At 45.8% G+C, this 14,641-nt stretch overlaps 1 protein-coding gene across 3 annotated transcripts in view; it reads right to left on the reverse strand.

Moving 5' to 3' along the window:
* Nucleotides 1–12,173: 12,173 nt before the first annotated feature.
* SACM1L (SAC1 like phosphatidylinositide phosphatase) overlaps nt 12,174–14,641 on the reverse strand; it is a 54,887-nt gene continuing 52,419 nt past the window's right edge. For all 3 annotated transcript variants that reach the window (XM_007983928.3, XM_007983929.3, XM_038004062.2), the window contains exon 20: nt 12,174–14,052. In XM_007983928.3, the coding sequence (XP_007982119.2) occupies nt 13,916–14,052 (137 nt within the window). In that variant the 3' untranslated portion in view covers nt 12,174–13,915. The remainder of the gene's footprint in view (nt 14,053–14,641) is intronic.

Here is a 14,641-nt window from a genome sequence, read left to right on the forward strand (position 1 = left end):
GATTATGGAATTCTGGAGAGTCTCTGTGGATATATTTGCACAGACATCTTTGAAGACACAAACAAACACTCACTTGGGACATTGGCCAGAGATGTCTTTTTATTTTTATGCTGTAAAATTCTCTTACAGCAAAAATAGGCTTTAGAAAGGTCTTCTACTGTCTTCAGCAACCATCTCATCAATACTTCCAGCTTCACCTGATTGTCCAGTTATCAAAAGATCACTTGACTTTCAAATGTATGAGCCAGCACGTACCCCATGGATTCAATCTTCTTATCAGGTGGTTCTTTTATGTCAAAAAAAACCTGCTGTCCAGGCTTGAAGAGCACACACACTCAATGGCAAACACAGCACCGAGTCTGCTCTGAATCCTGGAGGGTCTGGCCCTCCTCTCAATCCCCACTCACAGTCACTGTCTTACAACTCGGGGCCACCTGGGATTAGCCATCAGTCGGGGTGCGTAAGCCTTGAACACCAGGTAGCCTCAGGAATGAAAAGATGAATGTCCTGTATCATGACCTTACTCAGTGTCCCCACCTTGCAGCCCATTCCAACCACTGGAGCATTTAAAACTCCAGATGCCCACACCACACCCTGGGGCTACCCATCAGACCTTCTGGAAGCAAGACCTGGGCCTCCATAGCCCCCAGAACTCCCTAGGTGATTGCAATGTGCAGCCAAATTGAGAGGACCCCTTTAAAAAAGAAAGGATATGGGTGGTACATTGAGGAATATTTTCATTTTATAAAATGACTTAAAAATTTGAAAGCATTTTTGGGCCGGGCGCAGTGGCTCACGCCTGTAATCCCAGCACTTTGGGAGGCCTAGGCGGGTGGATCATGAGGTCAGGAGATCCAGACCATCCTGGCTAACACGGTGAAACCCCATCTGTAGTAAAAATACAAAAAATTAGCCGGGTGTGGTGGCGGGTGCCTGTAGTCCCAGCTACTCAGGAGACTGAGGCAAGAGAATGGCGTAAACCCAGGAGGTGGAGCTTGCAGTGAGCCGAGATCACGCCACCGCACTCTAGCCTGGGTGACAGAGCGAGACTCCGTCTCAAAACAAAAACAAAAACAAAAAATAATAAATAAATTTTTAAAAAGCATTTTTGAGCATTTCCAATTATATGGAAGAGCTACTTCTACAGAATAGTTTCTGCTCATGGAACTCAAACAGATGAAGCACCACTGTTACAGAATAATGTGCTCCAGATGAAAATGTCTCGTTTCTGTGAATTTCATGAAGAGCAGAGCATTTCTCAAGAATCCTCTTGAGCCAGTAATCAATCCTATCTCAAAAAGTGTTCTTAGCTATTTCCTAGGTACTGCACAAAAGTGGCCATGTCGACATTTGTCCATCCACCCTCCAATAAGCTGGAGAGAAAAAGGGACATTCCATCCCTCTGCCCTTAGTAGTCGCCATGGCGCGATGGCCAGATCACGGACTCCGGAAAGTTTTCTGTTTTTACTGGAAACATAGTAAACCTTGATTTAGCTCCAAGAAATTGAGTAGGGAAATATTTGTTTTTTAGCAATTGTCATAGTAAATAACTAAGCAAGTGTATCTACAGTTTTTTGTTTTTGGGTTTGCTTTTATCACTTACTGGATACAGTTTAAGACCTCTCTCAACACAAGATTTTCCTCATGTAGAAACACAAGCTAATTTTGAAAAAATGGAAAATAAGAGGGGGCAAATCCATCCAAATTTTTTTTCCACCACGCTTTTCCGTGTAACCTCCTCAGGTAACCCGTGAGACTGCACCAATGCAGTGGATGAAGTCTATCATGGGAAGATGAGAGAGTCCACAAGAAAAGTTAGAAAAAAAATTTCTAATTGGCCAGATTTAAAACAGAATGTGAGCCCCTTGGAACTGCTGCAGAATCTTGCCACTCCTTTTGAGAGTATCCCGGGCAGTCTTGCCCATCTCAGCGTCTCCTTTTGGCCAGGGCCGTGCAGAACCACATAAGGTTTGAATGTGACCTCAGAGCCTCACCTGAGGGGGAGGAGTGTGTAAACTATTGTATTTGATTTTTGTATGAGTTACTTTGCATGGAAAAATTAACTTATGCCACTTTATCGGTAGAAAAGCTGGGGTAAAGAATTAAATAAACTGATTTTCTGCCCTGTATCAGTCAGGGGAAGAAAAAAATAACAGATTTACACATCCCTTTGCAAGGCAAAAAGTGGATCTACAAATAGGAAATTCTTAACCTGAATTTCCTGACCAGTCTCTTACCTGTGGATCACTTTTCTATTATTCACCCTCCTGCAGAGTGGGTGGATCAGGCTTTTTTTTTTTTTTTTTTTTTTTTTTTTTTTTTTTTTTTTTGAGATGGAGTCTCGCTCTGTCGCCCGGGCGGGAGTGCAGTGGCCGGATCTCAGCTCACTGCAAGCTCTGCCTCCCGCATTCACGCCATTCTCCTGCCTCAGCCTCCCGTGTAGCTGGGACTACAGGCGCCCGCCACTTCGCCCGGCTATTTTTTTGTATTTTTTAGTAGAGACGGGGTTTCACCGTGTTAGCCAGGATGGTCTTGATCTCCTGACCTCGTGATCCGCCCGTCTCGGCCTCCCAAAGTGCTGGGATTACAGGCTTGAGCCACCGCGCCCGGCCGGATCAGGCTTTTTTGAGATCACCCAACTAGTATATTACAAACCAGTCCCTTGGTATGCGCCGGGGCAATGGTGAACAGGATAGACACAGTCGCTGGCCTTTATGGCACTTACATTCTGGAAAAGGAGAGAGACAATGATGCATAACAAATAGATGATATGATTACAGACTGTGATCATGTCTAAGAAGCAAATAAATGGCCCGATGTGGTGGCGTTAACAGGACAGTACTTTAAGCGGTTGAGGAGCTTTGTGAACTGAAATTTAAAGAACAAATGAGTCATTAAAATTCCTAGAAGGTCTGTCCAGGAGAGGTGACAGCAGGTGCAAAGGCCCTGAAGAGGGAAAGAGCAGAGAGGAGCTGCCTGTGGTTGGAATGGGAAAGTCAGTGATGGGAAGTGAGCTTGGAGGAGTGAGCAGGGGCCAGATTACGTAAGGCCTTGCAGGCCATAGCAAGGAGCTTCATTTTCCTTGAAGAGAAACAGAATGCCACTGAGGGTTCACTGTGGGGTCTGGCAAGATCTGATTTGTATTTGAAAGATCACTGTTGCCACAGAGGATGGATGGGAGCGGGGCATAAGGGGAGGCTGGAAAATCACTCCAGAAGCTACTGTAGTAAACCCATGGAAGATGATGGCAGCATGGACATGGGAATGGATATGGAGAAAAATAGGCAAGCTTGAGCTATACTTTGGAGGGAAAGTTGCCAAGTCTTGCTGCTGGGTTGGATGCCCAGCTAAGGGAAAGGGGGATAAAGAGCTTCACCTGCTGGGTGGATACTGGTGCCATTTCCGGAGATGAGGAAAGTGGGGAACAGAGCTGGCCTACAGAGTAAAACTCAGGAGTGGTTTGACCACGTGAGGTTTGAGATGTCTGTGAATCAGGTGGAAATATCCAGTAACCTGTTGAACATAAGAATCTGGAGGTTGGGTTATGTCTGGGCTAGAGATATAAATTTGGGAGTCACAGTGGAGAGATGTTATTTAAAGTCACAGGTCTAAATGAGGTCATCCAGGGTGAGTATACATGAAGAGGGCCTGCAACCAAGGCCTACAGGAACTCCAGCGTGTTTTCAGACATGGCCACATGTGCTTTTCCACCTCTCCCATGGAGGGATAGGGTCCGTGTATTTAGGTGGGCTTGTGACTGCTTCAACCAAAAGAGTATGATAGATGGGACACCATTTGACATTCAAGGCTAGATCATGTGGCCATGCAGCTTCGATCTGGTTTGCCGGAACATTCACTTGGGGAGCCCCAAGTTGCCATGAATGAAGGCCCACCACCCTGACGCTGCTGTACTCCAGCTCACAGGACCAGCTCAGTCCACCTTCCAGCCATGCCTGGGCACCAGACTAGCTTGGGCCAGACAGACCAGCCGATCTGTCAAATGAATCCCACTGAGTGACCTCCATCAGTGCCATCTGGAACAGAAGAATCACCCAGCCAACCTATGCCTGAATTCCTGACTCACAGCATTGTAAAGTAGAGAGGAGGGATCAACAGGGAATGGAGCAGCCAGGTGTGGTGGCTCACGCCTGTCATCCCAACAGTGGGAGGCCCAGGCCAGCGGATTGCTTGAGCCCAGGAATTCGAGACCAGCCTGGGCAACATGGCAAAACCTTGTCTCTACAAAAAATACAAAAATTAGCCAAGCCTGGTGATGCATGCCTGGAGTCCCAGCTATTCGGGAGGCTGAGGTGAGAGAGTCACTTGAGCCTGGGAAGCAGAGGTTGTACCACTGTGCTCCAGCCTGGGTGACAGAGAAAGACCCTGTCTCAAAACAAAAAACAAAAACAAAACCCAGGAGAATGTGGTCCCAGAAGCTCAGAGAGAACATCCTAAATTCTGCTAAACATGACTTACCACTTACACTTTCTACTTTTCCTAATGTCAGTCTATATTTGGACCCAACTCTAATAGGAGCTTGATGTAGGACATAAAATGTTAACACAGTATTTTAGTGAATGATACTTTAGGTTTGTACAACTGGAATAAAGGGCAATAGGCATGCATCACTGAAAATAGTGAGTGGAGAAAGATGAACACCTGGACTTTCGGCTAAACAAGAACAAAAAGCAAACTCATGCTCAGAATAATCTATCAAGGCAAGTGTTAGGAACAAACAGACCATCTAACTCCTTCACCTGGGACCAGGGAATTCACCTAAACATGTCACAGCCCCTTACTAATTGGTCCCCCCAGTGAGATCACATCGTGGAGCCTCTACATGGGTGTCCAGCCCAGAGGAACAAGGCCAGAGGCAGGAAAGGATGAGAGCTGGACATCAAGGAAGACTCCCCACTCGTAGACTTACCCAGATCTCTCAGCAGGTGAGTGCACATGTGCATGTGTGTGTGCATGGATCTTAGGGAACTGCCACCTGGATAAGAATTTTAAAATTTAGCATTAAGGTGCCATCAGATTCAATACTCAAGTGAGGTCCAAATAGATTACAGCCCATGTTTTTCAGCTTCAAGGCCAGAGGAGTCACCTCCATGCTGGCCTTTCACAAAATGAATCCCATGAAGGCTGGTCCTATGAGATGCTCTAGGAACAAAAGATTCCGCAGGCTACAAAGTTTGGGTGCTGCTGCACGGTAGATACCTCCTCCAGGAGAGTCACTTTTCAAACCTCTGACAAGTCCCGCAGATTAGATAACTGTGTAATCCAGTGTTTGCAAACAGTTCTCACCACAGATCCACTGTCAGAAAACAAGTGTTAACACAGAGAACCCACATTACTCCAAAACCGTACTGCAGGTCAGGAAAATGCAGGACATCAAGCTCTCTGCCTAACAGACTGAGAAGCCCAGAGCTCACGGCAGCGACAGAACCATCCTGCAAGATGCATTCTCAGCAGTGAAAACATACCGGCAAATACATGAGAATAGAAAGCCCCAACACCCACAAGTAGAGCGGACTTGAGAGACGATAGGGGTGGCACTGCAGACCAGGAGGGACAAGATTCAACAACATCCTCAGCAACTGGCTAACTCTAGAGGAAAAAGAACGCTGGACTCTGTCAGATGACATCATATTGTCTTACATAAGCACAAAATGTGCTAGGAAAACACTGGTCAATTCAATACCATTTATACACTTGGTTCATCAAAAGTCATAAGAAAATGAAAAGACAAGTTAAAAATAGAGGGAAGATATTTATAGTATATACAACTAACAAATAATTATTTCCTAAAATATAAAGAATGTCAAAACTATGAAAAGATGCTCAATCTCATTAGTGATCTGAGAAATGCCAAAATTGAGATATGATTTTTATACCTACTGGATTAAAAAGTTAGGAAGTCTGACAGTGCCAAGCATTGATGATAATGTGGAACTGGGAGCAATATGAATGGCACAAGCAATTTAGAAGAGAATCTCATGTTACCTTATATATTTCAGGCTTATAATTCTACCACTGGGCATGGAGCATAGAGAAATAATTTCCGGTGTGAGCTGGAGACATATACAATGCTCACAGCAGTACTTAGTGCAAAAACAAATGACCAAAAACAACCAGAATATCCATCAATATTAGACTAGACAAAAAATGATTTATGACCATCATAAATAGATCCAAATGAATACATATATTGTAATATAGTCATTCAAAGTAAACAACAGTTGGCCGGGCGCACTGGCTCACGCCTGTAATCCCAGCACTTTGGGAGGCTGACGCAGGTGAATCACTTGAAGCCAGAAGTTTGAGACCAGCCTGGCCAACATGGTGAAACCCTGTCTCTACTAAAAATACAAAAATTAGCTGGGCATGGTGTCGCTTGCCCGTAATCCCAGCTACTTGGGAGGCTGAGGCAGGAGAATTGCTTGAATCCGGGAGGCAGAAGTTGCAGTGAGCTATTGCACCACTGCACTCTAGCCTGGGTGACAGAGAGAGATCCTGTCTCAAACAAACAAACAAATAAACAAGGCAGACAACAACAGGTTGGACTCAAGCTATAACCATCAGTGTAGATGAATCTTAGAACAATGCCGAATTCAAAGGCCAGCTGTATCATGCATATGGAATGATGCCATTTCTAGACACTTCAAAAAAAGCAAAACTAAGCAATACAGATATTACATATACATTATATAGGTATTACGTATCTAGTGATACATACTATGTGCTAAACTAGGAAGAAATGCAAGGCTAGTGGTCATCTCTGGGAAGATGTAGGGATGGCAGTGGGAAGGAGAGCACGGGTTTCCAAGGTGCAAGTTCTGTTCTCCCCAACCATGCTCCAGATGCCCAAAAGCATACAGAGGAAAACAGTAAAGCTTTAGATTGAGGTGGAATATTGAATTCTTACAAGCTAGGTGCCTTTCCCAACACTTCTTCCAAAGAAGGAAACGTAGCCAGGAGTTAAGGATAATAGCAGAGTTGTGCACTGGCTCTGGGGAACTCAACTAGCTGCCCTGGATGGGGCGTTCATGGTATACCTGCTGTGTCTGTGTCCCTCCTCTCCCTCCTCCATTCTTCCCTCCCGCTCTTTCTTTCTGGCGCTAATTTGCTACACAGCATTAGATAGCCAGAACACCTAGGTCCTAGCATAAGCCCCACCTCCTCCAGGAAGCCACCTGACTCCCTCCAGCAATAGCTCTGCACTTCACCTTTGTATTCTCTCCTTACTGACTATGGTCAGCAGACTTCTAAGATGGCCCCCAAAGATTGCCACCTGGTATTCATGCGCTCGTGTTATTCCCCTCCTCTTGAATGAGCTGGACCTAGTGACTCCTAGTGCATAGAATACAGTAAAAGTAATGGGATAACAATTTCCAGATTAAGTTATAAAAGACACTGTTGGCCAGGTGTGGTGGCTCACGCCTGTAATCCCAGCACTTTGGGAGGCCGAGGTGGGTGGATCACCTGAGGTGAGGAGTTCGAGACCAGCCTGACCAACATGGTGAAACCGCATCTCTCCTAAAAATACAAAAATTAGCCAGGCACGGTGGCAGGCGCCTATAATCCCAGCTACTCAGGAGGCTGAGGCAGGAGAATCGCTTGAAGCCGGGAGGAGGAGGTTGCAGTGAGCCGAGATCATGTCATTGTACTCCAGCCTGGGTGACAGAGCGAGACTTCGTCTCAAAAAAAAAAAAAAAAAAAAAAGAAAGAAAGAAGAAAAAAGACACTGTGACTTCCTCCTTGCTAGCAGACTTTCTCTTGCTGACTTGATGAACCAAGTTGCCATGTTGAACAGGCCAACGTGGCAAGGAATTGAGGTTTTCAGCTAACAGCCAGCAAGTGGACCAGTCCAGCAGCCCACAAGGAACTGAATCCTGCTGATATGATTTGGCTGTCCTCACCCAAATCTCATCTTGAATTCCCTGTTGTGGGTGGGACCCAGTGGGAGAGAATTTAATCATGGGAGTAGTTTCCCACATACTGTTCTAGTGGTAGTGAATAAGTCTCTTGAGATCTGATGGTTTTATCTGAGGTTTCCATTTTTGAGTCTTCCTCATTCTCTCATTTTTTTGCCTGCCACCATCCACGTAAGATGTGACTTGCTCTTCCTTGCCTTCCGCGGTGATTGTGAGGCTTCCCCAGCCACTTGGAACTGTAAGTCCAATTAAACCTCTTTCTTTTGTAAATTCCTCAGTCTTGTGTATGTCTTTATCAGCAGCGTGAAAACGAACTAATATACCTGCCAACAACGAGAGTGATCTTTAAAGTGGATCCTGCTCCAGCTGAACCTTGACTGGCGCCTGTGGGATACCCTGAAATGGGGGACAGAGCTAAATCATGCCCAAATTCCTGACTTACAGGAACTGTGAGATGATAAATACGAATAAATATGGGTTGCTTTAAGCCAGTAACTTTTGGAGTAATTTGTTATGCAGTGATAGATGCACTGAGGTCATTCAGAGCTGGAACGTATCTCACATCCCTTGCAGTCCCTGGTTGGGAGTACAAGGACACCTCATTAATTCTCAAATTAATGACGAAATTTTGAAATTATTTCACTAGGAAACTGGAAAAATGAATTATGGGAAGATAATAAATATTTAATTTATCCTGATATATATATATAGAATTTATTCTCAAGATATATATATATTTTTTTTCTGATCCACTGTCAGAAAACAACTGTTAATACAGAGAACCCACATTACTCCAAAAGTGCTCCAAATTTCAGCTAGAGAGAGAGAGAGAGAACAAGAGCGAGCACATGGGCATAAGAGCAAGCCATTTCCAACGAATTTCATCTCACTTCCCACATGAGTGAGGGTCCTCCTAATGTTACAGGATCTTTGGGGTGTTGGTTTCCTGGCTGGAAACCTCTGTGGCAGTGGTGCCTTTGCCCGAGTTTTGTTCAAGCCTGCTGGGCTCGTTCCACCCACTCAGCCTGCCTGGCTGAGCTCGGCTCACACTACCGGCCTGGATCCCATGCCTGCCAAGGGCAAGTCAGGTATGGAGCAGCAAGGGGTGTGTAAGCGTGGGGTCCAACCACTGCCAGTTAGACACACCAGCTGCTGCAGAGGAGTGGGCAGCTCCAAGTGCTGGCATGGGTGTGGGCTCTCTGCAAGGCTGCAGCTGGACCAGGCATGCACTGCAAACAGCTTCCACGGCTGCCAGTGCCCAAGACAGTGGTGCCCAGTAGCCTGAAGATGCTAGGAACTGCAGGGCCCCAAAGAGGGAGTCACAGCCCTGACTCACTGAACTCCCAGGTCTGGGTTCCTCGAAGGGCTGCAGATCTCTCCTTCTCTTCGCACGCAATATGGTGAGCAAGGGGTGTCTTAGCCCTGTTTGTGTTATAGCTCTTTTTTTTTTTTTTTTTTTTTTAATGAGACGGAGTCTTACTCTGTCGCCCAGGCTAGAGTGCAGTGGCACACGGTCTCTACTCACTGCAAGCTCCGCCTCCCGGGTTCACGCCATCCTCCTGCCTCAGCCTCCCGAGTAGCTGGGACTGCAGGCGCCTGCCACCACATCCGGCTAATTTTTTGTATTTTTAGTAGAGACGGGGTTTCACCGTGTTAGTCAGGATGGTCTAGATCTCCTGACCTTGTGATCTGCCCGCCTCGGCCTCCCAAAGTGCTGGGATTACAGGCATGAGCCACCGCGCTGGGCCATGTTATAGCTCTTTTAGCCTCACCATTTGGCGGGTCCTGAGTTCTTGTCCTGTGGCCAGGAAGAATGAAGTATGTGCACAGATGTGGATGAGCAAGACAAAGAGGAGCTTTATCAAGTGATAGAACAGCTCAGAGGAGACCTGCAGGGAGTAGCTCCTTTCTGCAGCCAGGGTGTTCCGATGAGTGTTCAGTTCCTAGCAGAGAGGGTAGCTCCTCTCTCCAGGCGGGTCATCCCAACAAGTGTTCAGCTATCAGCAGAGAGGGTAGCTCTTCTCCACAGCTGGTTGTCCCATTGTCTCTGCTCTGCTTTGGCTGAGCCCAGGGCCTTTATAGGCCTCAGAAGGGAGAAATTGCATGCCAGTTGGCCCATGGGCAGCCATAGGTGGGACCAGAAAAGGCACAAGTTCCCATTCCAGTCAGGTCCATGGAACTGGCAGCCCAGTCCCCAGCCTCCAGGCTGTCCTTGGCCTGAAGGTGGGGCCTCACCAGGGACCCGCCCCCTTCTGCCCAGGAGCCTGTCTGCCTCCTGCAGCCATCCATGGTGCCCAGACTGCTTGCACCAAGGGGCACCTGCAGGTCAGCACCAAGACACCCTTAGCCTCCCCTTCAGTTTCCCCTCCCCTCCACCAGTGCTTGTTGGTGCCCAAAGTCCAGAGGGGTCGACGTGGCAGGGGATGGCGTTTCAGTGTTGCCCCAAGTGTGCACACACCCCGCTGTGACAATGCCCGGCTTCAGCCCCAAACCCACTCTGAGATCTGGCTCCTGAGGATGCAGAGTGCAGAGACACCCAGGTCCTGTGCCTGGGAAAGCGAGTCTCCCACTTGCTGCATGGAACGTGCGGGCAGCTCTGGCCACGCCTCCTCGCAGTCTGGGGTGGGGGTTCCGGTTCCTTGCTGGGGCCCATGCTGGCATCTGAAGCAGGGGGGACGTCACCACAAGTTCTTCCCGTGGTCCCAGTGCTCAGAGGTGGCCTGGTGCTCCCCCTTGCCTGGCTCACAGCCCTGCCCAGCAGGGGTGCCTCCAGGAGCAGCCTGCAGGCCCTGGGCCTGGTCCTAGGGAGAATCAGGCTCGGAGGTCACCCCGCTGTGGGGCAGACCCTGGGGATCTGGCCCTGGGAAGCCCTGCAGAGAGCCTCCTCCCAAGGAGCAGGAATCCGGCACCAGTCAGCAGGGAGGGTGCAGTGGCCTTGCCACTGGCTGGGTCCCCAAAGTGAGCACCGCTCCCACTTCCCACTCCAGGCCCCCAAAGGACAGCCCCAGCTCCGCGCCCCAGGCGTGGTCCCCCTGCCTCATGTGCAAGCATGGCACCACCCCAGGCCCAGCTCCGCCTGTGATCCCTCTCTGCCTGCTCCTTCATACACAACTACGCTGCTCCCCCATCGGCAGGCAACTCAGCCTGGCCCCACTGCGGCAGCCCCCAGGCGGACAGGTTCCAGGGGGATCCCTGCGGCAGGCTCCGGGGACTGTCCACCTCCTCCCCACGCCATCCCGGCAACAGCAAGCAACAGTGGTGGTAATGTGGATCAGGGTCCAGAGCAGTGGTGGCTCCAGGCCTGGAGGCAGGACCCACTCAGCCATACAGGGGTGGGGGCGGCGCCGTCGGCTGCCGCAGGGACATAGGGCACAGGGAACATGGGGCACAGGGGTCTCACCATCACTACTGCTGCCCCTGCAGCCCCTCCTGCCGTCACCACTCACATCTCCCTGCCAAGGTCGGCACAATGGCAGCAGCCACTTCAGACAGCCCACTGCTGCCATCACTAGGTACCAATGTGTTCACATCACTATTTCCCTCATGCTGACACCTTCCTGTGGAGGTGTCATTTTCTAACAAGCAATATTTTCCCACATCAGCTGGGATTCATAGCATTTTGAAAAACAAATTACAATTTGAAGGTGGGGGACACCTTTTTATAGACATTACACTTAAGTATTTCCCAGGGTTTCTCTGTAACTAAAAAAAATAACTATAAGGAGATACAAAATTTCTTAAGTGATCATAACTGGAAAGCAAGATTGCAGAAGCTACTGATTTTCTTGCTTACTCGAATTTTTCTATGATGATCATGCATTGCTTTGTGTATTAGTTTGTTTTCACACTGCTGTAAAGAACTACCTGAGACTGGGTAACATATAAAGAAAAGAGGTTTGACTCACAGTTCTGCATGGCTGGGGAGGCCTCACAAAACTTACCATCATGGCAGAAGGTGAAGGGGAAGCAAAGCACATCTTACATGGTGGCAGGAGAGCGAGCGAGCAAGGGGGTAAATGCCAAACACTTTTAAACCATCAGACCTCGTGAGAACTGATGAGAATGGCATGGGGGAACCATCCCCCATGATCCAACTACTTCCCACCAGGTACAATTTAAGATGAGATTTGGGTGGGTGGGGACACAGAGCCAAACCGTATCACTCTGCATGATTTTTAATATTCTAAGATCAAAAACAAAAACATCACTTTCAAAGTACATGAATGATACCAACAGTAGTTAGAAAAGAATATGACATTTTATTTTCACTTATGGACATACAGTACATGAATTTAGAAATAAAATCGTCGCAGGATTCTGAAATACTGATACCTTAAGATCTAACACACTGATTAGTCCATTCCCTACAAAGCAGCCACATTAGCAGCTCAGATTTGGTCTTTGTTGTAGTTGTTGACATTAAGTTCTTTAAGTGAAATGCCCAGCAGCATTTAAATAATATTTTACAGCAGACATGAACTAAGTTTCAATATTCCATCTTTGGAACACATTATGCTTATTTACATGTTAACAGGTGGCTATATTTACTTACCCTATTGTGAGTTTAATGACTGATTTTAAGCTACAAAGGGTTTTCCAGCTATTTCCTTTAGAGTTTCTAAAAGTAACAACTTGTATCAATGTTTTACAAAAGATAATGATGAAAAAAAGGTAATGCTGAAATAAAGGCGCTTTTAGAAATATTTAAGGACAACATAAGGTATTAATATTGGAAAAAAACTGTACATATTTTCAAGCACAACACTGAAATATTGTAGCAGTGTTTAATTGAATTGTTTTAAAATAGTGGTAATTATACTACCTTACATACTGTTCTAATATTTAAATCTCTTAATTACAATTTGAATATACAATCTGACTTACAATTAGAACTATGCACAGTTTCCGAAGCATATTTTTCAGGTTTGTTTTTGCACATAAATTAATGTTTAAGTTGGTCCTTGATTTGGAGAACTGTAACTACCTGGAAGCACTAAGTTTTAGACACATTTATTGACAGCCAACAAAATCCTTGACAGAGTGAAAAGCATCAAGAGTACCATGCGTGGAAAAGCAGCTGTTGCCCCCCAAGTGCACTATGAAATCTAGAACAAGACCCTCTCAGAGGCCTGCATGTCTCAATGACTGACCCTCAAAGAAACCAAAATGTACAGGAGGAAGTAGCTGACCAGTCATGGGCATCTCCCACACTGGGGCAATCTTTAAAACAGAGGCAGCTTTGGACCTCTAGCGTAAGAGATAGACTTTACATTCTTTGATTTTATGTACACTTTTTTAAAAAGATAAAGTATATCTGAATTCTCTCATCACATCTAAACTGCTGGTGCACTGGCAGCTCAAGCTGATTAAAGTCATGAGGCAGCCCACCAGAGACTTTAAAAGAACCCCAGACCACATCCCCTCCTCTTTCCTATCATGAAGTCACAGACTGTCTCATCAAACTACTTGATGTCTGTAAGAGACTTACATTTTATAAACACAGTTAGCTTATTACTGAACTTTTAAGAAAAGTCCAAAGATGTGTGGAAAAGTATGCCTGCTAACAGTGACTGCTTCTACAAGGACAATAATGAAACTGAGCTACAAAAATAATTTTACTGTTTTAAATAATGAAAGGAGCTAGGTTTTTAAAATATATTACTTATTCTGTAACAGTTGATTAAACTGACAATCAATAGAATCCAATGAACAGATTCAGCTTCCATTCTGCAAGCTGAATTCAGGTTATATTTTAATTACAGAATAGCTTCAAATTATACATCTAACTGTCCCAATAGCAAAGAGACCATCAAGGCAGTAACATCAGATCAATTCTGTCGTCATCCTGCACGGAGCACAAGATGTGCTTTTGGATAAAGGCATTAAAAAGACCTTGGGCTGATGTGGAAAGCGGGTCAGTAAAGACTCCAGTTCTGCACAATGGAATCTTCCAAGCCAAGCCGCTTTCCACAAATACAAATTCAGTCTATCTTTTCCTTCTGGACCAGTCTGGGAGCATCAACAAAATCTTTGCCATTGTAAAGAATGATAAAAAATGTTCCAATGCTTGCAACTCCCCAGAAGAGCACATAGGCCAGTGTTTCTGTCCAAGTGTCACCTATTGATATTAAGAAACAAAAAGCTAAATAAGTCATTTGTTGATATCAGACCCAGTTTTCAGCTGTTTAGCACATTTTGGCAACATTAAAGTTTACTAGCACATTCACAGCAAAAATATAAGAACCTCTTAATTAAGGTTTAAACCGGTGGTTCTCAAACCCTGGCTAGTACCAGAATCTTCGGCAGGGCTTGATAAAGCATCAACTGTTGGGCCCCAAGAATCTGCATTCCAGCAAGTTCCTAGTTCCCAGGTGATGCTGATGCTACCGATCAAGAGGCTACACTTTGAGAACCACTGGACTAAACGATTTCATATATTATACAAATAATAATCACTTTTAGTATATTTTAATAATACAAAAAACTATTGTTTAATTCATAGTTCTGTAACAGATATGAGCTATTATCAAAATACCTGCACAAAAAATTTTAATATTCGTAAGTTATGAATACCAAACATAAGTTATCCAAAACTTTTCTGAAGTTATATATATTTTATAGGGTATTTTTTGCACATACATAAATATATAAAACAAAAGTCAGTAACATTTGCTTTAGAGACGGGGTCTTGCTGTGTTGCCCAGGCT

This window comes from Chlorocebus sabaeus, chromosome 22, assembly GCF_047675955.1.
Source record: "Chlorocebus sabaeus isolate Y175 chromosome 22, mChlSab1.0.hap1, whole genome shotgun sequence".
Taxonomy (NCBI): Eukaryota; Metazoa; Chordata; class Mammalia; order Primates; family Cercopithecidae; genus Chlorocebus; species Chlorocebus sabaeus.